The sequence below is a fragment of the Agelaius tricolor genome, unplaced genomic scaffold (genome assembly GCF_023055355.1).
Source record: "Agelaius tricolor isolate 1412-34295 unplaced genomic scaffold, bAgeTri1.0.p SCAF_6, whole genome shotgun sequence".
Taxonomy (NCBI): Eukaryota; Metazoa; Chordata; class Aves; order Passeriformes; family Icteridae; genus Agelaius; species Agelaius tricolor.
The window spans coordinates 26,804,346-26,825,294 of record NW_027269266.1 but is presented as its reverse complement, the minus strand read 5'-3'; the positions used below and the strand labels follow the sequence as shown (position 1 = coordinate 26,825,294).

Below are 20,949 nucleotides of genomic sequence, written 5' to 3'. Positions count from 1 at the left end.
ATTTTAGTTTCAGTTTAAAGACTATTCCGACTATTCCCCAACTGAATCAAACCTAATTTGCTAATTTTAAGAAAATGTAATTTAGGTCACTTGCTTTTTTTGGTTACCAAATTTTTGTTTTTACTGTATTATCCCAAAATGAAGATAATGTATTAGGAGGTAATTCAGTTTTGGAGTTCTTTCAGTCAGTTGTCTGCAAAGTCCTCTTTAAAAATCATAAGGAAGGCCCCCAAGTCTAGTTATTACAGACTTAATATACTTAATCTTCTCAAAGATTATGTCTTTGAGAATGTCTTCCACATCACATTATCATTTATTTGGTGTTAGGCTGCAGAGAAAAATAGTGGGCATGTGTTACACTGGAAATTAGGAAGTGGATCAAGAGAGGTCCAAAGACTCATGTTTTAACTGAAGTGTTTAAAAGTGTGTGCTTTGTAGGGGACCAGAAAAGTTCATTGAAAAGTAAACTTGATGTCATGAAGGAATGATAGCAAAGGAATATTTCTAATCTTGGTTGGAAAAAAGTCTTTTGCAAATGCAAGCTACTGCAAGTAGCTCTCAAATAGCTTTCAGAGTCATAAATTAATGTACAGAAACATCAAGTGCATTGCCTAAACTTGGATGCAACAAAGTTTTGCAGCTGTTTATTGTGTCGTCACCTTTTTCATGAGGTATAAAATGCAGTTATTTTCTCTTCCAGTAACATACTATGTTCTGCACCATTTTTGTGGTATAGAACTAAGAAATTACTTCAGGAATCCAGGAACCATCTTTTTTTCATAGGTGCAGAAAATATATTTTCAATGCTGCCTTTTAGGGGGCAAAAGCACTTTAGCATATAAAGTGTAAAGGTACACCTGTTTCTCAACACTTTCTAATCTTCCCTGATCTCCTGATATACGAAGAGCTTTAGCTGAGAACACAGCAAGAAAAAAAGAAAGTTAAAAAAAGAAAAGAAAGAAAAAATAAATAAAAGGAAAAAATAATTCTCATCAATTTGAAACTTCAAAAATTTTTCTTTAATCACTCTATTAAATATAACATTCTCTGAAAGATTTCCATTAAACTGGTTATGTGAATGGTAAATCTTTCTAAAATATTGATAAATATTGATTTCCCTGCTACATCCATTGTATAGATAAACTGCTGACTATTGCTGATAATTGTGTATAATTCTATAAACAAAATAATTGATTAATTAAATATAACTTTTAAAATAGACATGCTATTCATTCACATTAAATGGGAAATTTGACAAATTATATATTTGAAATATATGTTCCAGCTTTCAGAGAGGCTGTGTTTCTTGACAAGGGTTTTCTCATCGGATTTTGAAAAGATCCTTGGGCTTACAATGCTACAAAAATACCAGTAAAGACTGAAAAGATGCTATAAATTCATTCATTTCAAAGCATTGTTTAATAAATAGAAAATTGCTACCTAAAGACTTGATCACACAGGTCAGTGCTCTCTTTGGAGGTTTAATTCCTGATGGGCAAACCCATCTAAAGTCTTGTGTTAGTTCCAATGACTTCTTGGTAGTGGTGCTCAGGTATAGACCCAAATCCAGGTGAATACACAGTTTCACACAAATTTGGTCACCCAGGTGACAAAGTAGAAGGTTCACCTCATTATTCATGCCCTTAACTATCACTCTTCTGTATTCACAGCTGGGAATGGCAGAGCTGAGAACTAGAACAAGAACACCATATTCAGTCTTGGAAAGATCCTGAGTATCATTGTTCATGAATGTTTGTCATATCTATGATTTACAAAGTCCTAATGATAACAAAGGAGTCAATTAGGATTACAAAATCTTTATGATAATAAATGAGTAAATTAGGATTAAGAGTTGAATATCCAGTGGAGAAGGGACTACAAAATGGACTGACTTGGTGAAATCGCCATTGTGGAGCAGGCAGCATAATTTCATATATAAAGCAAGTCTTTCACTGAAACGAAACCTAACACAGTTATATAATACCATGCAGTTAGATAATTTTTGTTCCTTAGTTGTGTTTTTTTCCTTCTTTATTCACAGAGAAAGCCAACTTGATTAAGCATCCTCCTGTTGCTATCCTGCCTCTTGGGACTGGCAATGATTTAGCAAGGTGTCTGAGATGGGGAGGAGGTAAACACAAATCAAAATGCAATTTGTTATTGAACTAAAATTTTAAAAACATTTATATCAACATTTACATTTGGATTTGTTTTCATAAAGAGCCATTATCACTTTCTCTATTTTTGGAATAATCTGTTTGTAATTGTATACATATGTAAGATATTAAAGGTTGCAATCACACTTCATACCTTGTTTGTAGCTTCTGCTGACACCAAAAACGTTCCAAGGTGTAATGAGAATAGTATATAGCTGCTTGGTTGGCTTTTTACCGTCTGTATTCAAGTTATTGCTTTGATCAGTACCTTCTAAAGGGAGCAGTCTTAAATGGGTTTAATTGGGACTGTTCTGAAAGGGTTACTGAAAATACCTAATAATGGGTTAGGAGTAGTTTAATCTTTTTTAATCTTTAAAAATATTAAATGAAAAGCATCTCTTAGCCTCGGACTAGTTCCTTTGATCCACTCCCTTTCTGTTTTCCTACAGAGGATTCCAGACAATGTGCTGTGGTACTATTTATCAGAAAATGAGAAGGCAAAGAATGCTGAAAGAAAATATTTAGAAATCTAACCTTTAATACCCTTTGCATCCTTTCCTGGATGTATGGAGACTTACTCTCAGCTCCTCCAAAAACCTCCATGCAGAGTCCATATTACAGGATAACTTGAAAGAGACACAAGGAAGAAAATCTTAGAAAAGATTCAGTCTGTGGTGAAAACACCTCACTTTATGGGCTCATAGCCAGGTCTATTTCAGGTCTTGGTTGTTTCAGTTGAGATGTTTTGCATTTGGAACTTGGTTATTTTATTTGGAGCTTCTCAGCCTTTGCAGATATCTTACGTCTTCTGTCTCATCAGTTCCCTTTCCAAATGTCTGCCTTGTTGCCAGATAGTCTTTAGCAAATTCTCAGTAATTTTCATGCTATAGCACTTTGTTAACCATAATGTTCTGTCAAATCATTTGAAAACCTCCTTTATTTTATCTGTCACAACTGTTGATTGTTTGCATTCTCATAGTGTTAAGGGAAAAATGGAGAACAAATGAGACAAAACCTATTCAAATCAGCCTTGCTTAATTACTGAATTGTTCATAGATCCATAGAATAATTGAAAGAGTTATAGGAAGTCACTAGTGCAGTCTGCTGTTTAAGTAGGGTCAACCATGAGAACATTTAATTACATTAGTTGGGACCTGTCCCTACCTTCACTTTTATTTTTGTTCTGTAACTTAAGTGATTCTATTTGGACTAAAGTAGGAAAAACAATAGGGAAATATTCTGTGATTCATCATTCTTTGCCAAGTTGCTTTCTGGTGAACAATACCATAGTACAAATTTTCTGGAATTTCTATAAATGGGAGAGGAGACAGGGATTCCAGAAACTAAATTGCTGATGAATGATCTCAAAGATGCAGAGAAACGGAATTGTGCATGCTGCTGTCATGTGGTGGTTAGCAGTAACTAGCAAAAGTGTGCTAGGCAGCCATAAACAAATACATCAGCAATGGGTTTTGAGCAAGAAGGCGTTGAGTGGCTTGCCCTGCTAAAGCTGTTAATAACACCAGCAGTACATACTGCTTGAATAGGAAATCTTGTTTTTTCTGCTTTGAATCCCCAGATCTTAGCTATCTATTCCTAAGTTGTTTGTTTTGAATAATATTCAGACTTGATAGTGTCACTTAGTAAAACTCACACAGTTTTTCTTCATGCACACATGTGTGTGTTGTATATACTCATGAGGGCATAAACCAATTTTCTACTCATTTCAGTGAATCACATGTGAATGCTTACTTGCAACTAAGAGTAAGTTCTCTGTACAAAGCAGGATGGGGCTCATGAAGAAGTTGTTGAGATAATCAAAAATGTTACTTTTGCTTATAAAACTATCAGATATGGATTTGAAATTCTGGATTTGTTATGCTAAACGGGATTGAAACAATCAACGAAAATTAATAGATAGCTTTTAACCTTTCAGTGTCTTGCCAGGCAAAAAAGCAATATGTCTCTTTTCCAAAAATTTTGAAATCAAAGGAATTTCAATATTAAGATTAATTTCTCATCAAGAACATTTTGCAAGTACAACCTTAGCTTTATGGATCATTTGGAAAGTTCAAGAGATTCGCAAATTTTGAAGATCTAATTGTTTTCTTCGTCACAAATTTGATGTCCACTGAAATCTGTAGAATTACTCTAAATTTACATGCTTAATTAGCTTTGTATTTGTGCTTCTTTTAATGACAAGTGCTGGAAAATTGTCAATACTTCATGCACAATCCTGCTTTTAAGGTCTTGTATGAATTGCTTTCATTTTTCCAGTCACAGAATCATAGACTATTGTGGGTTGGAAGGGATCTTTAAAGGTTAGTTAACTAGTCCAACCCTCCCTGCAGTGAGCAGGGGCATCTTCAATTAGATCAGTTTGCGCAGAATCCTGTTCAATCATCTAGAAAGAGAAAAAAGTAATGAAAGTTTATTATGCTTGATTAAATAACTGTTTTTATGTTTTGCTAGGGTATGAAGGTGAGAATTTGATGAAGATCTTAAAAGACATTGAGAACAGCTCAGAGATTTTACTGGACAGGTGGAAATTCGAAGTAATACCCAATGATAAAGATGAGAAGGGAGACCCAGTGCCTTACAACATCATCAATAACTACTTTTCTATTGGTGTGGTAAGACTTATGCTTATCCTTAAATGATTTTCTTTTTCTGTTTTGAATAAATATTTGCATCACATGCCTTCAAATGAAGAACTGTTGGCTAGAGATCATTTATAATGTTGTTTTGCTAGTGAAATGAATACATAGATGACTGACAGCAATTTGCATAAATTTACTTCCTCACATTCAAACCTGAATTATTTTTCAGGACCTTCTACCTTCCCATTTATAAAGAAGATATTTGTGTTGTTCGTAATGGTTTATGAGCAGCTATAATACTAAATTTATATTGTCAGTTTGAAGGTCCTATAAAAATATAAAGGAAAAACAAATCACTTAATAAGAACTCTTAAGTAATATTTTCCATTAGCATTTACATAGTCAAAACTGCTTAAAGGAACTGTTGCATTCTTTATTTCTTCAGGGCGGTTTTAAATAATAAAACAATAATACAAAAAAGAAAGCCTCTTCTTGGTATCTTCTTGGTTCTGCCTTGTAGGGAAGTGAAGTTCACTTCAAATTCACAGTTTGAATGAATTAGAAGGAAAAGGATTTTAAGCAGCTCTTCATGTCTGAGGAACTGCATCTCTGGTTTGTGTTTCTCTGTAGTTTTCTATGTAGTATCGATGCTTCTTAATATTAGCAGAATTTCTTTATTCGTTTTTGATTTGTGATTTGTTGTTAATTTCTGATACTATTCTGAAGAGTCATTACTTTATATCTCATTTGGGTTTATCCTGGGTGATTCTTCCTGCCTACATGCAGAAATCTACACTTGATTGAATTACACTCTCTTAATTTTTACTGTTTTTCCAAGGCACTTTGAAAACTAATGGTGACCTACAACATATTGCACATTGCCTTATAGATTCTTGCCAAATAATAAGAACAGTCTCTAATCCAACATGAATGGAACTTACTGTATGAACTTTGTAATGGTATGGCAGAAATTGTGGTCAATAACAAACAATCTAAATGTATATATAGAAAGGATGGGAAAGTAAAACTGAATAAAATTGTGCTTGACATGGAACTCTTGATGTTTTAGAACCATAATTCAGGTTGGAAGGGATTGCAGGAAGTTATTAGTTCTAAACAGGGTCAGCTGTAGAGCAGATCATATTGCTTGGGGCGTTATCCATTTAGATTTTAAAAGCCCCCAAGGATGGCACAACCTCTTTGGGCAACTTGTTGTGGTGCTTGACTGTTTTTATGATGAAAATGGTTTGGTTTTTTTGGTTTTTTTTCCCTACATCCTGTCTGAATCCTCATTTCGACATAAATTATCTGTCTCACATTCTCCTGTCATATGTGCCACTGTGAAGAGTCTGTGAAGGCTTTGTCCTCTTGATACCTCCTGATAGGTACTTGCAGTCTGCTATTAGACCTCTCTGGAGCTGCCCTCTTACCTTTTAATCACCTTATCTAGTCAGTCTTTTTTTTAAAATCTCTCCAGCAATCAAGACCATAATATCCCAAGCTAGATACAAGAATGCTGGGGTAGCTAGTGTTCAAAACTTTGTTGAAGTTGAGCATAACATCCTTTGCTCTCTCCTCATCTCCAAATCCGGTTGTTTTATCATAGGTACCAGTCCAAAAGCAATTTACCCCTTGGAAGGAAAATGATACACTAACTTGATAGGAATGCTGGAGACAGTAGCATGTGTATGTGAACGGTTTGATTAGTATGTTTAAGCCAAACAAGCCCTTTTTTTCCTGTGGCAATCTCAAAGTTCTGATATGTACATAAGTACTGTACTATGTCTAAGTACAGAGAAAAAGGTAAGAAACAGATATTTATGTGTAACCAGCTGTGAATGAATGTGGGTAATGTTCAACCTGATGGAAACACAAAGCACGGAAGGACCATAAAAAGCGGACGCCAAGCCAAGTGTCAGTTTCAAAGCAGGAGCTAGAAAACATCTAAGAGCAATGTAGAATAAGATAAAGATTTTTCAATTGCTCACATCCATCATTCTGTCAGGATGGCAAGATACCAGAAGAGAAGTTCCATCTGCTTCCTAATAATACTGGAGTCACTGATATGAGCTAAATATCCAAGAAAAACGTGCATTATAGTCAAATCATATTTATTTTAAAAAAACAAAGATACCATCACCCCAAGGAAAACCAAACCATAAAAATCTGGTCAAGAATATAATAGAGTAATCTGAAAATGAAAGCTTGCCTTGGAAAGTCACAGTTTTGGGGAGCTGGAAAAACATAGCTGGTAGTATTAGAGGACAAATGAGGAGGCATGACAGAGATGGGAAACATCAGGCCAACTGTGCAACAGTGGAAAGTTCACTTACTAATGTACTTTAGAGAAAATAAAAGTTATTTCCCCTGTAATCTACCCAACCAGTTTTAATAGTCATACATTCATGCACTAGGTTGATATCCCAGTGATCATCAAAGACAGAGTTCAGTAATGTCAGTATTGTTTTGTTATCACATACTGTATTCTTGGGCTTGCAATGCATTTCTGCAGTTGCTGCAGTACTGGAATTTCAGTCTTGTCACTTCATTTTGCCAACTTGCTGTTGCTATAATCAGAGGGAGTGTGTGTGTGTGTGTGTAGACAGAGTATTTCATTGGACATATTATTTGTCACAGTTAACCTTTTCCTGTGGATAAAACAGTTTAACTTTCGCTGCTTTCTTCAAGCATGCAGCTGCATACCATTAATGGTGGCTCAACATATATATGTGGACAGGTGCTTCAGATCAAGCCTGTGTTTGTAACACACCTGGTTTATTTTATCTGAGCTATTTTTTTGTATCTGTATGTCAACCCTGTAAAAAAAAAAAAACAAAAGCAAAAAACCAAAAAGCCGACACTTCCCTAATCTAATCCTGTCTTAGAGCAGGGAAGTATTTTCACAAAATCAGTAGTAATTCTTCAGTTCAATGCTTGAAATTACCCCCTCCAAAAAAGCCTCAAAACAACGCCCAAGCAAACAAAATAATCCTCAGACTGAATCCCCATATACTCATAACTCTATGCATTACTCAAAGAACAAGAGGAAAAAAGTGGATAATGATACCCTAAAAAGTAAACCCTCTCTTTGCAAACGATTTTTCTGAAGTCGGCTCTCAGGTTGTGCCTAGATTGAGCCATTTTCTTCAGTGATGCAGTCATAGTAAAGCATAAGTGCACATTGTTAATTATGAAATGGATGGGCCTATATTCTTTTCACAATAAATATACTCAATTGAATTACACACAAAACAAAATAAACATGGAAGATGGTGAAATAATCATGTGCTGATTGAGACCTGGGCAGCAGCCATGGAAGATGAGTGGCCAACAGACAATGAGGCAAACTCTCACATAAAACCAAAACAGGAAAGCAACTTGAGAACATTGTTACCTTGAGAAGGACTTCCATGTGCGCTGTTAGGAAACTCCATAATGGCATGGCCTGGAACTTTACATAGTGCTAAGGTGTGAAGAAAGAGTTCTTTTAAACTTAGGGATAAGTAGCTTAGTTGTCAAGCAATATTGTATTGTTGATACTAGTCACTGAAAAGGGAGTGACTGTCAAGGCTGTTTATCTTTTATTGGGAAGTTTGTGAAGAATGTCAAATATGTAGGGAAGCTATATTGCTTATTTTTAGTGCTTCTCAAATGATTGTCTCAAAGTGAGACAAAATAGATGTTTTGATAATGGAAGAAATGCATCATTAAATGTTCCATTTTGATTAAACATTAGAAATCTTGGCTTCCACTAAATGCTTTGTTGAAAGGAGCACGTGGAAGGGGGAAGAAGACATCTTACATACTTAGGGGTAGGAATGTGTGTGAGAGGGCACAATATCTCTCCTTTCTATGCTTTCTCTTCCAGGTGGGTATTCAAGAGACATGAAATCATGCAAAATCTATGATGAAATTGTTTTAAAAAGCATCTCATTGCTTTTTGATATCTCACAATTAATAATTCTTATTCTTAAAGATGGATGAGCTTTTCAGAGGCTTCTCCTTGATTGAAGCAAATAGCTGTAGGCCAAACTAAAAGCATAATCGTAGTCACCTGAGAACCAGCATTGCTGGACCCTGATTTTTTACCTTTTTATGTAAACTACTTGAAAATATTAAATAAAAAAACAATTATTTGATTCAGACAATGGCTTATCTCAAAAAAGGTAACAATTTTTAAACTAAACAACTCATCTATTTCCCATTGACTTTCCTGTTAGTTACTAATAGCTCTTTTTATTGTTTTCCATTTTGTGGGTAATAATGCTGAAAGAAATTATGAATAGATGTTAGGATGTGAGTCCTAAAGTAGGTTTTCCAAAAGCAAGCATAATTTTGAATTTACTGTTCTGCCACTGAATTAGCTGAGAGTTTAGACTTTATGGAGCCATAATTAGGTCAGCATGAATCAGTACTGAAGATCTTTAACCATAAACGTTTTCCTTCTGTTTTCTTTCTTCTTTTTACCTTTTAAATAAATCATAAATTTATCTGATGTTAATAGGAGATAAAATGTTACCAATGCTGTTGAACTATCACTTGAATTTTTGTAATTGCATAGACTATTGCAGAGCATATGCAGCTAAGCCTGTTGCGGTTCTGTAGGTAGACTGTTGGAGCATCATAAACTGAACTTCCAAACATCTGCATTGTCTTTTAGTACAAGTTTGTATATAAAGAAATGTTACTGAGCTAGACTTCAAGGAAAATTATACTAGATAAAGTGTGGCACAGTGCAGCCTTTCCTATGTCAAAGCAGTGAATACCATTCTAAAATGAAAACAGTTGTCACTGGTGTTTGGGTAGTATTCAAGGTGTAAGAATAAACCAAATGATATGGTACTTATTGGTATTTAAAAAAGACAATTCTGAAGATTATATTAGCAATCATATATCCTTGTGTTCAACTTGAAGTGTTCTGTATGAATGACTGATTAAGTAACTCTCTGATATTCATCTCTACTTTCTTCCTCTTGGGCCAGATTCCATTAAAATTTTTGAACTTTTGTTTTTGGCCAAGTTGTAGGTATGTTACATATGTAAAGAACATACATATGGTCTCTGTTCACACTTAAGTGATTGCCTAGTGTTCTGGCTAGGAGGACTGCAAGGGTTGCTGCCCTTTCGGAAACCAGCAGTCCCTTAGAGGCTTACATTCTTTGTAGATCCAGAATTGCTTCTCCCTTATCTACACTGATCACCTGAATACATGCTTTAGGGTAAGCCTACTTAGGATCTTTGCTGTTAGTGCTCTTTTATCTACATACCCTGAAGAGTAGTTGTCAGCAGAATCAAGTTCCTTAGGAAGCTTAAAGCTACAGCTGATCTTACTCAGATTATTTCATTTGCACGAGGTATTTAGGATATGGAAAACATCTTATCTGTCTAGTTATGGACTGATTTAAATAAGGATTTAAATAAGGATCTTCCAGCTTCCCTTCAGCTGAAATTTTGACTACATGTGCAAACACATACACAAGAACATATTGGAGGAAAAAAAATGCTCTAGGACAGCAATTAAGACAGTAACCTGGAAGAGAACTGGGATATCCAGATTCCTGTTCCATCTGTTGTTTTTGTCCATTTGATTAACTTGTACATGGAAATTCAGAAACTTACATTACTCTTTTCTAAAATCAATAGGTAAAATTTTTTATGGCTAAAACAGAACTTAGGGAAGTAGAACACCTCAGTCTTTCATTCAGTCTTTACAACATGTGGTAATTGATTTCATTGCAATATGGTGATATTCTCACTTGGATGATCTACAGCAAAAATATTTTTTGCAAGTGTTTTAAGTTAAGGCAGTAAAGATAGTTCAATGTGCCTGGAAATGTTCTGTAAGTTCTTTGAGAAACAAGGCAGTATTATACGCTGGATTAATAAAAAAATAGCAATTATCACATAGAAGGGAAATTTCACTAACACTAGTAAGTAATACTCCGATCAAGATGTGTTCTCTGAAAAATTATTATCATAAAGTAGTAAAGGTCTATGACAAAGACAAGTGGACTTTTATGACACCTAGTATGTTACTATCCAAATGCACTATCAAATAGATATTTGGGGGCTCATGATTTAATATTCTTCAACCTTAACCTGTCACTAAGAGCCTCTAATTCTGCCAGTAGGGAAAAATATGACTTCTTAATTCTCATAATCATAAATTTGAGCTTGTTATGAATCTGCTTCCCCATCACTATAGTCTAAGCCATCAACCTACACTTCCATTATACCTTCTTTTTTTTTTTTTTTTTTTTTTTTTTTGCAAGACTGGGAAAAAAAAAGTAAGAAATATCTTACACAGAAGCCGTAGTTTTTGTTTTCTCAAGAAAGGACATTCATTAACATCAACAGAAACGTTGACTACCAGAATTTTAAGTCTCAAATATCAGAGTCTTAGGCACCTCTAACTGAATATGGGATGACATAATCTTCTTTTTTTTTCATGTTATTTTATTATTTATGTTATTTTAGAGAATTTACAAAAAAAGTATTTTAGAGTTTATTACAAAAAAAAAGGTGTTTATTATCGTATATAATATTTACTGCTGTGAATGATTTTAAGTTTTATGTTGGCCCCATATTTTGAAATTTTAAAGCCTCTTAGCATTTTGCTATTCATGGTGGTAAATAGGAATTTATTTTCTGCATAGGAAAATATCCTGAGGACATTTGCTGATTCAGTGCAGAATTTAAGTGCATGCACATCTTAACACTGATGCAATGTGACATTTAAGTATGTGTTTAAACTTTCCTGATCTAATGAAGCAGTTAAATACATGGGTAATTTTTTAAGCATTTTTTGCATTTTTGCTAATATGACTGGACAAATGCATATGTTGAATTCTGGGCATTTGGTGTAAACTGATTAATTATTCAAGTGGGATTTTTAGATATACATAACTGAAAATGATGTTTAGTGGTTTGCTGAACTAATATGAACATAAACACATGCCTAAGTGATTTTGTGAATCCTAATCATCACTTTGAATGTGCTAATGGAATGCTGTGATATATTGCATTATTTCTGTGCCTAGGAGGGAAAGAACACTTCGTAGTATTACTGCTTTGTAATCCAAAACACTTTTTTTCCTGCAAAAAGGGTTAAGAAAATGAATAATTCACCCATGTGTGGATTCAAATGTAATATTACAAGATCCCTAATTGATACTGGGCTTCTCATAGTCTCAGTCACATAGCCAAATCTATAAAAATGTTTGCTGTATCTGTGGGGAGAACTCTGCTCTTATTCAGAAGGAGCATGTTCAGAACACTTTAATCCCAGATTTGAAATACTGTTATATTGGAATCATTGATAGTTCAGTCTATTAACTTGTTTAATTTCCTCACATTGCTAATTATTGCAAATTATTTATTCTTACAGGTTTTGCTACTTGCATGTTTGAATCTTCTTTACTCTTTTCAGCTTTATTGCTGAAATATTGGAATTCTTCTGCAGAAATTTTTGGATATAATATATGGCAAATATGATGATGCAGGGTTTTTTGTTGCAGGTGGTTGGTTTTTGCATATGGCAGAAAGCCTATACTGCATGCCATGAAAGCTGGATCTGTAGAATAATTCAAAAATAAGAAGCTATAGGAGGCTCTTTGCAGGTTTCATCTCACTAATGTGCTGCAGTATTTCCCTGGACATGGAGAATGCAAATTCCATAACTGAGATACACTTAGTCTTAAGTTTATCTTAGTCTTAAGTCTTACTGCAACATTGCTGGTAGTGTTCCCTGTTAGGTGGTTTCTTTCTGCCAGGGTGGATTTATTTTACCTTCTAAATCCCTGCCATCATATTATTCTACCATTCATAATGTACATTGGGGCACCCTAGCTGAGAGTTTTACTGCACTGCACTGGATGTGGGAGGTACTTCTGTGCAGAGAACTAAAGTTTAGTAGCTTACTCTAATGTGTTATGAGTCTTACTACTACAAAAGAAGAATGATTGCCTGAGGTACTGTTTCTTTTATTTCTTATAAGTGCAAAGAAATTCCAAGAATTGAAATTGTTCTTCCTATTTGGTTGGTCATTTTTTTTATTTTTATTTTAATGCTAAAGTGTAATTTTATGCCAGCATATGCTGTAACTTTCTGAAAATATTTACATATATCAAATAAGTTTATTTAGACTTGTGTGTGTGATTTCCGTTACAGTGCAGTAAGAATACCTAGGTTTGTGCTGAATTCACTGTGGATTTTGTCAGGTTCAGTGAAAATACAGTTCTGTGAGCTATATTTAAAGTAGCAAGTAATTTTGCTCAGTAGGAGTGTAGCAATTGATGCTGAGTCCCTTCTGTCTGCAAAACATGTAGTTTGGGAATCTTAATTCAAACTGGATATAGTCTGTTCCCCTGCTATGAACTGTCCTAAACATGCTTGTCCTAAAGTGACCTAAATGACTGGTCATTGGTTTAGCTGCTGTGTCCTCATAATATGGAAGGATCATGCTGGCCACACTAAATATGTTTTCTTTCAAAGATATCTGGCTGACATGCACCAGTCCTTGCTTCAGAGAGAATCACAGGAAGTAGCAATGTTTTGCTAATAAATGTAATTGCTTCTCTACAGTTTCCCAGTGAACCTGAAAGAGTCAAACAGGTATACAGTGTGTCTAACTTTGATTTATCATCCTCCCCTTCTAGTTTCCCATGTAGATTGTTTTTTCTTCTGTCATTTTAGGTATTTGAGATTCATTTAACTTTTCATGATGTGGTGAGAACTAGGCTGAAAACTTAGAACTAAGAAAGGCTCTCTTGTTTTAGATTTATGAGTATCTCATGCCCTTGCTAATACTTACTACCTATTCCTGTCAGAAAATTATTCTTCTGGCATGGAGTCAAAGGCCCAGAAAGTGACTTGTTTCCTTAGTCAGTAAAACCTTTGAGAAAAATCATAGGGAGAGTCTTTGGCAGTTGCCTATATCCTTCTTTTTAATATATATAGGATTTGTAAAATAGAACAATTTCTAGAATTGAGATGTTAAATTTCATCTGTCAAATTTGTGAAAGCTAGTTATTAAGTAAAATCCAATGAGGCATAACCTTACTAAGGAGATACTACAAGAGATATTTTTCAGGAAGAAATGCAGTAAAATGAAACTTACAGTCCTCAGGTCTTCTGTCATTGCGTGCCCTAGCTAGTGGAGATTTTGAGTCTCGTTCACGGATTTTGCTGGGGTTTTTTTTGTTGCTTTTTTGTTTCAGGAGTGTGGTGCATTTGTTTTCATAAAGGAAGGGTCTACAGAGCAGCCTCATCAACAGCTATGGTTACAAGTGACAGTTATAAATGAGAGTATATACCTAAAGACATAATTAATCTGCAGTGAGCTTGGAACAGCTCCTTAGCTAAATGCAACTAAATCAGCTACACAGTGTGTAATTAACTTATAACTGTATTAGTGCTACTACAATATTATTCATTATATATGTAAGTTATTATTTTCTCCATATGAAATTTGTAATATACTAAGTAATGATTAAGAGTTCATTATAGTATTTTGTTCATATTATCATAATATAATTGTGATGTATGTTCATCTTATTAATGCTGTTATTCCTACTTGTTCTTAAAAGAAATGTCAAGGAAAATGTCAGGAAAATATGATGTGGGATTTTTTTCACACACACTAAGAAGCATCTATATTCAAATGACATTGAAATTTTAGTTCTTGTCTAGATTTTGTAATTCTGCTTATTAGTGATGACAGGAGTGTATCAAGGAAAGGTAGAAGCCAACAATGTTGAAGTCAGGAGTAAGGTGAATAAACTTTAAAGTTCGTCATAAGACTAATTCAGAGCTTAAAGTAGGAAGAAGAACTGAGGAAATGGCTTGAATTAAAAAGGCAAAGATTTTTAAGACATGTGATGCTAGCTGATGGAACTAAGTTGAATCTGGGAAAGGTTTATGAGATATGCAATCTGTACAGAACTTAAGGTGGGCTGTGTGTACCCTGATATCTTCACCTGGCCAAGATGCAAGGCATATGTCTCTGTGTACACAGGTAGAACCATGTGAAAAATAGCTCAGATTTAAATTGTAATCATTCTGTTTTCATGTGAGAGTTAATCCTGATAGATGTAAACAAGTTTATGTAAATTAGTTGCTTTACCAACTTCTCCCTGACAACATCATTTACCTCTTTGCCGTGCCATTAAAGATCCTGTCCCAGAACTTTACTTTCACAGGTCTGCCAGATCCCTACAGAGTCTTTTCAGACTGTGCGTGTGTAGCTGAGAGGGACCAAAGAAATCATAATCAAGCTGACTCAAGTGGCCATTGAGGATGTGAAGTACTGTTATTTCTGAGAACACAATATAAAACCCAATCTATTACAGGTAACCAAGAGGGAAATCCAATTTATAAGCATTTTAGATCAAGTTAAATTTATAGGTATTTAATTATATACATTTAAGAAATAAATTCTTAATAATTGCTTAGAATTACTTATTGATTAGGAAATTAGGAGGGTGATTGGCCATTGGAATTTTTTCTCTCTGTCTCATAATTCTGATTGTCTTAGTTTAAAAGAACAGTCCACCTGTTGATTACATGCAAAATTGCTGTTAGCACTAGAAATCCATCAGAGATACTGATCCTTTGGGTGCATAATGAATAGGATATGTTGCTATTTGGTGTGTTTTATGTAGTCATAACTGCTGTGTTCTTGGTGCTATAAGTTAGAAAGATCAGTAAGAAAGGCATTTTGGACACTGACAGAGGGATAAAGAGAACAAATCAACTACAGAAATCTTTGATTTACCGTGGGCACTTCTGTAGATTTAAAGGAGGAATTTGATGTGTGAATTGGATGTTAAATAGGCACAGGGAATTGTTACTTTGTCATCCATCATACAATCATATGTATAGTATATAACTGCAGTCAGTGTTGAGGCCAGATAGAGATTCTTTTTTAAGATACTCAACAAATGCTGTTTAGGAAGCAGTTTATGGTTTGGGGAGACTTGCATATATACATATGTATATGAGCAGACCTCATGCCCCAAAATATGTTAAAATAGCAATAGTGTATCATAAATTTAAATTATATGCACTGTTGAATTTATGATATAGGTTATCCAGGGAGGAAATATATGAAAATCTCAGAGACCTAGAGTTGTTTGTCATTTAGCATTATTTACATATCTAGAGAGTTGGTAGCTTAATTGATATAACTGTGGTACAAAAATATTCTTTATATCTCCAGATCTGCATGTTTTCTACATTTTGATGGCAAAATCCCAAAAGAAACATGATTTAACTAAACTGAAAGTGGGTGGATTTAGCCAAGAAACACTTAGTCTTGTGTTGCCATCTGAACCAGGTGGAACTAGAAGCAAATTGCTGAACATAAGTTATTCCATGTCCTTACTGGAACAATTTGTACTAAAGAGCCTCTACAGACACAGCACAAAAGGAACTCTCCATTCGCTATTTGTGATTTTACAGTTTCTTCACTTAAACTGGAACTCTGAGGGTCTAACATAGCATATTCTTTATTTCTGTGACGATCCCAAGACTACTTAAGCTTATAAAATGCCAAAAAATGGGTCAAAAATTATGCTGTCATTTTAAGTTACTGGTGATGTCACCAAGGCTGAATGGACTGATGTGGCACTCAGGAGCAAGAGCTTTCCAGAGCATCCTGCCAAGCAGTCTCACCAGGCAGTGATTCCCACCCAGGTCCCTGGAGGCACATGGACACCACAGTGTGCTGTGGTACAGCGTGCACCCCCTTGCAGCTGCACCTTACTTCAGCACCACCATGCCACATGCACACTCTCCAATAACTGTGTCTAGTAGACAGAGCACCTTTCCAGGGCAGCTTGTGGAACCATCCAGGTAATGAGGTTTCTGTGTGGAGGGCTGTCCTTGGCGTTACATTCAGTACTCCTGCAGTGGAAAGACTGTTCATGCAGCCATTGCAATCCCTACACCAACAAAGGAAGGGCTCCTCAGCTGCTGAATTGTCTTGGGTGTTCACATATGCACTCCTCACTTTTCTGCCCTGGCTTTTCATGTTTCCCTTTTCACTGTGCTCTGTAACGCATGGTGTTATATTTTATACTTCATGTTGCACCAGGGTAGGTTTAGATCATATATTAGGAAAAATTTCTTCACTCCGTTAAGTGAGCTGTAGGCAGGCATTGAAACAGGCTGCCCAGGGAAATGGTGGAATCACCATGCCTGGAAATGGTAAAAAAAGTGTGGTTGTGACACTTTTAGGGATGTGATTTAGGAGTGATTATGGCAGTGGATTGGACTTTATGATCTTAGAGGTCTTTTCCCTCTTAGATGATTCTAGATGATTCTGTGATATGAAAGAAGCATCAAAATTGGCACCAGTCACTTCAGAGCTGCTCATGGTATTAGCCATTCACAGTTTCTGTCTAGAGCTGTTATCTTAAACATTCTTTGCCATGTTTATCCCATATTTAAAAAAATAATTAATCTGTATTGCATGGTATTGCATTGCTTCTTTTTTAGAATTATTTTTGCATTCAGATCTGGTAATCCAGAATGTTAAAGAAAAGAAATGGGACAAGTCTTAGTATTATCTGGAGAAGCAGATGTAAATTGGGATTTTCTGGACTTTTATGCAGCTAGTACCTAGGAATAGCAAGATGCACTGATTAAATGAATCCAGCCCTGCCAATCTTGGCCAAATGGAGAAAAAAAAAAAACCCAAACTGTGTAAAGCACATAGTCTGGGAATGCAATTCTGATGCATAGAGGGCTTGTCCAAATTACTGCAGCATTTTGATTCCCACAGAGAGTGGCAGGGAAAAGATCCACTGCCTTGCATTTGTAAAATCCCATAGTTGGTGAGTAAAAGAATTTCTCTTGCCATTCTTCCCCTTTGAGGAAACTCCATGTCAAAGGGGGTGATGTCAGCTGTTCACTGATGTGTCTCCTTGTTTGAAAACATTGTCTGTAACCCAACACACAAAACTGATTTATCACCTACCTGAAATATCCAACCACATTGCCTTCTGCTAGGATTACAAGGAAGGAAGTGTGTTTACTTTTGAAACAGCAGTGGCTGAAGAATCTTAAAGGAGGGGAATATAAGCACTGTCATAAGCATTGATGCTGAGGTAGAAGTTGGGTAATAATGAAAATGCCTTTTCACTCTGGGTTTCTACTTTCCTCTCTTGATTTCAGTGATAGTTTTGGTATGGTGATGATATTTATTCTGTTCTGCACTGATTATGTTGTGAAACTGATAGGAATAAAGGCTGTGCCAGTGTTAGAAAAAAATGCTGTGTTAAGCCAAAAAGAATCACTGTGGTGGGAGGGTTCTGTGATAGTTTCTCAGGAAGATAAGTATCAGTTTAAATACTGACTGTTTTCTGCTTTCTTAGCAAAATAACTCTGAAAAAAATATGAATTAAAAAAATTAAAATGGGAGTCTAATAAGAAAAAAGTAATTTTCCATGATAATTTTTGAACTTATTAATAAGCACAGCCTTAGTTAAATGACATTTCCCTTCTTAGGAGTGTTATTGACATTTTGATATGAGACAGAGAGACCTTTAATGAGATCTCAATCAAAGGTAATATTTATATAATGATACATGAATTCATAAATGCTAGTCAAATAAAAATGCTGTAGCCCATTTTGGCCTTCACCTTATGAAAATCTGTACAGGTCATAAGATGAAAAAGCTCCGTGAATGACATCTAATACTCTCACCTGATTGTCTAATTATTTCTGACTAATTGTGTGAGTTAATGTTTGAAGCTTAATCTTGCAATATAACTTAATTCATCACCCAGAGAAAATGCATGGGAAAAGACTGAAATTTTCTCCTTTGCTTAACGTATGGTCTCTTTAACATTTGAGTTTATGGTGATTTCTATACTCATGTGAAAAAGGTAGCATTTATGTAAACTGTATGTTAGCTGCCAAAGAAATGTGCAGACAAGTAGACAGATCCTTAAAATTCCTGTTTTATACCTTTGTTTTTTCAATTGTTTTACTAGCCAAAATCCTAGTCTACTACATTTTGTTGTAGCTTCAGAGGGCAAAAAAAAGCCTGTGAAAAAAATCAAGTTTCCCAAGGTCCATCCAAATTGACCTTGAACACTTCCAGGGATAGGGTGTTCATGGGGCATCCCATAACTTTCTTTGTATGTTTTAAATTTACACTATAAAGCACAGATAAAATAGTAATGCTATTCTTGTACTTTTGTGTACTTTTGTTCATCTTCAAGAAATCTGTTCTGTGGATTGTCCATTACATGGGTAAGGATACAGATTGTGAGTGTGAGCCCAGAATCAGAGCAGCCTTCTTCATGTAATACTGTTCTGTGTGCACACACCAGATTGGGTCAGAGGTAGCTTGGGATGCTCACTTACAGCAGCACTTTTTTCCTTTGTTGCACCTTTTTTTTTTCCCTGTGTTTATAGATTAACTGACATAATGTTTAATGTGGTTCTTCCTTACGTTATGCCAAGTCCAGATATTTGAAAGTCCCTTATAATTATAAATTATGACCTAAAGCTTAAGTTACTTTGTTACATAATGTAGACCTATGTAATCCTTCTACTCTCACAGTGTCTTCACAACCTGAAGAAAATAAATTCCTTAAATTATTTCTTGATGAGTAAAGAAGGAATATTATACTTGGGATTTCTAATTTTCTAGGTTATAAAGGTTTTGGAGGTGAAATGAAAAGATAGTAAATTAGTTGTGGTTGTATTTTTAAAATACTGTTTTCAGCCATATTGTTACTTAGTCTAGATTTATCTGTTTGAGATAGGCTACCACTGTCTCAAGAGGAAATTTTTATTTTCAAGAATTCTGAAAAGCTTTGGGTCATTTCTGTCTAGTCAGATTTATCTATCTAATTTTAATATTTAATTGTGAAAATTTCTAATTTCATTATACTTCTGCCAAATTTTTTTCATGTTGTTGTGCATTATTGTTTTTTGTTTTCTTAGGGTTTGTGTTTATTTTTTGTTTGTGGGGGTTTTTTTGGTTGGTGTTTTTTGTGGTTTGTATTTTTGGTTTGGTTTTATTTTCTCTTTTTTGGTTGATTTGTTTTGGGTTTTTTTTCCTTCTGTTTTCCAGAATTTCAAGGGAAAATTCATGCCAGAAAATGACATGAACAGCAAATAATCATGAGGATCAATATTTCTGAATTTTCAGATCAGATATAAAATGAAGCTTACAACGTAAAGCAGCACTTAATCTTTCTGTGCACAATATTAGATAACAGCTTTACTTATATGGCACCAACATGTGTTTATGCAAACAAAACGTTAGAAAGTCATAGGGCTAATGAAATTGGGTTCTTGTACCTTTTTGTTGCCACATTATACCTACATTTCATAACAAATTGTCAAAATTTTAAGTAACTACCTCACCTCATTTTATTTTGTAACCCCAGAAGTAAGTACACTTGTTATCACTTGATTTGCAACTATATTCATGTTACTAGTTATCCCTTAAAAATGGCTCTCATGAATAATGAAAATAAATCCCCTTTCTACTCCCATAGCAAGAGGTTTTAAGTGCTACCACCTGGCATCTTAGCAAAAGATCATAATAACCATGTTTTCTTACAATAGTTCATTGAGAGGGTACATGGCAAGAATTAACAAATTTCCACTTTTAGAGCCAAATAAGAAGCTGAGTCTCTACTCAGGCAAAAATCAATAGCAGCTTTGCCAGACCAAGACATAGGTGGCTGTTCTTACCACTATGGTTTAAAAAATCTTTATTTTATCTTAACTATTTCTGTTCTTGTTTGTTCTCTAGTAAGTTTAAAGTCAAACTGCTGTTCTTTCCCCAATATGTGTTTGGCCTTCTTTTCTACCTCCTCCATCTATCTGTTTACTCATATCTTCATTTGTATTCACCCCATCACACTTTTTTTCCCTCTTTAAGGTTGATTCATTTATCCTGTAATGCCCACTTATTACAACCTCATCTTCACCACTCTCTTTTTAACTCTGTTACTTATCTGTGTGATAGGAATTGTTCCTGCGTAACAAAATCAGTTTCTAATTCCATTTAGCTAAGTAGGTTCAACTGCTTTGTGTGGACATTGAAGCAGTTTAAAAGTGGCTGAAACAGTTTTAGCTTAACCCAATTAAACTAAATCAATTTTGACCACTCTTTAACCACTTTAAAAGCAACCACACAAATGAGTGCATCAATTTTGTCTAAATT

At 34.9% G+C, this 20,949-nt stretch overlaps 1 protein-coding gene across 6 annotated transcripts in view; it reads left to right on the top strand.

The window, feature by feature from the left end:
• DGKB (diacylglycerol kinase beta) overlaps positions 1-20,949 on the top strand; it is a 378,935-nt gene that overhangs the window by 183,493 nt on the left and 174,493 nt on the right. For all 6 annotated transcript variants that reach the window (XM_071429110.1, XM_071429109.1, XM_071429111.1 and 3 more), the window contains 2 exons: positions 2,042-2,131; positions 4,629-4,789. In XM_071429110.1, coding sequence (XP_071285211.1) covers positions 2,042-2,131; positions 4,629-4,789 — 251 coding nt within the window. The remainder of the gene's footprint in view (positions 1-2,041; positions 2,132-4,628; positions 4,790-20,949) is intronic.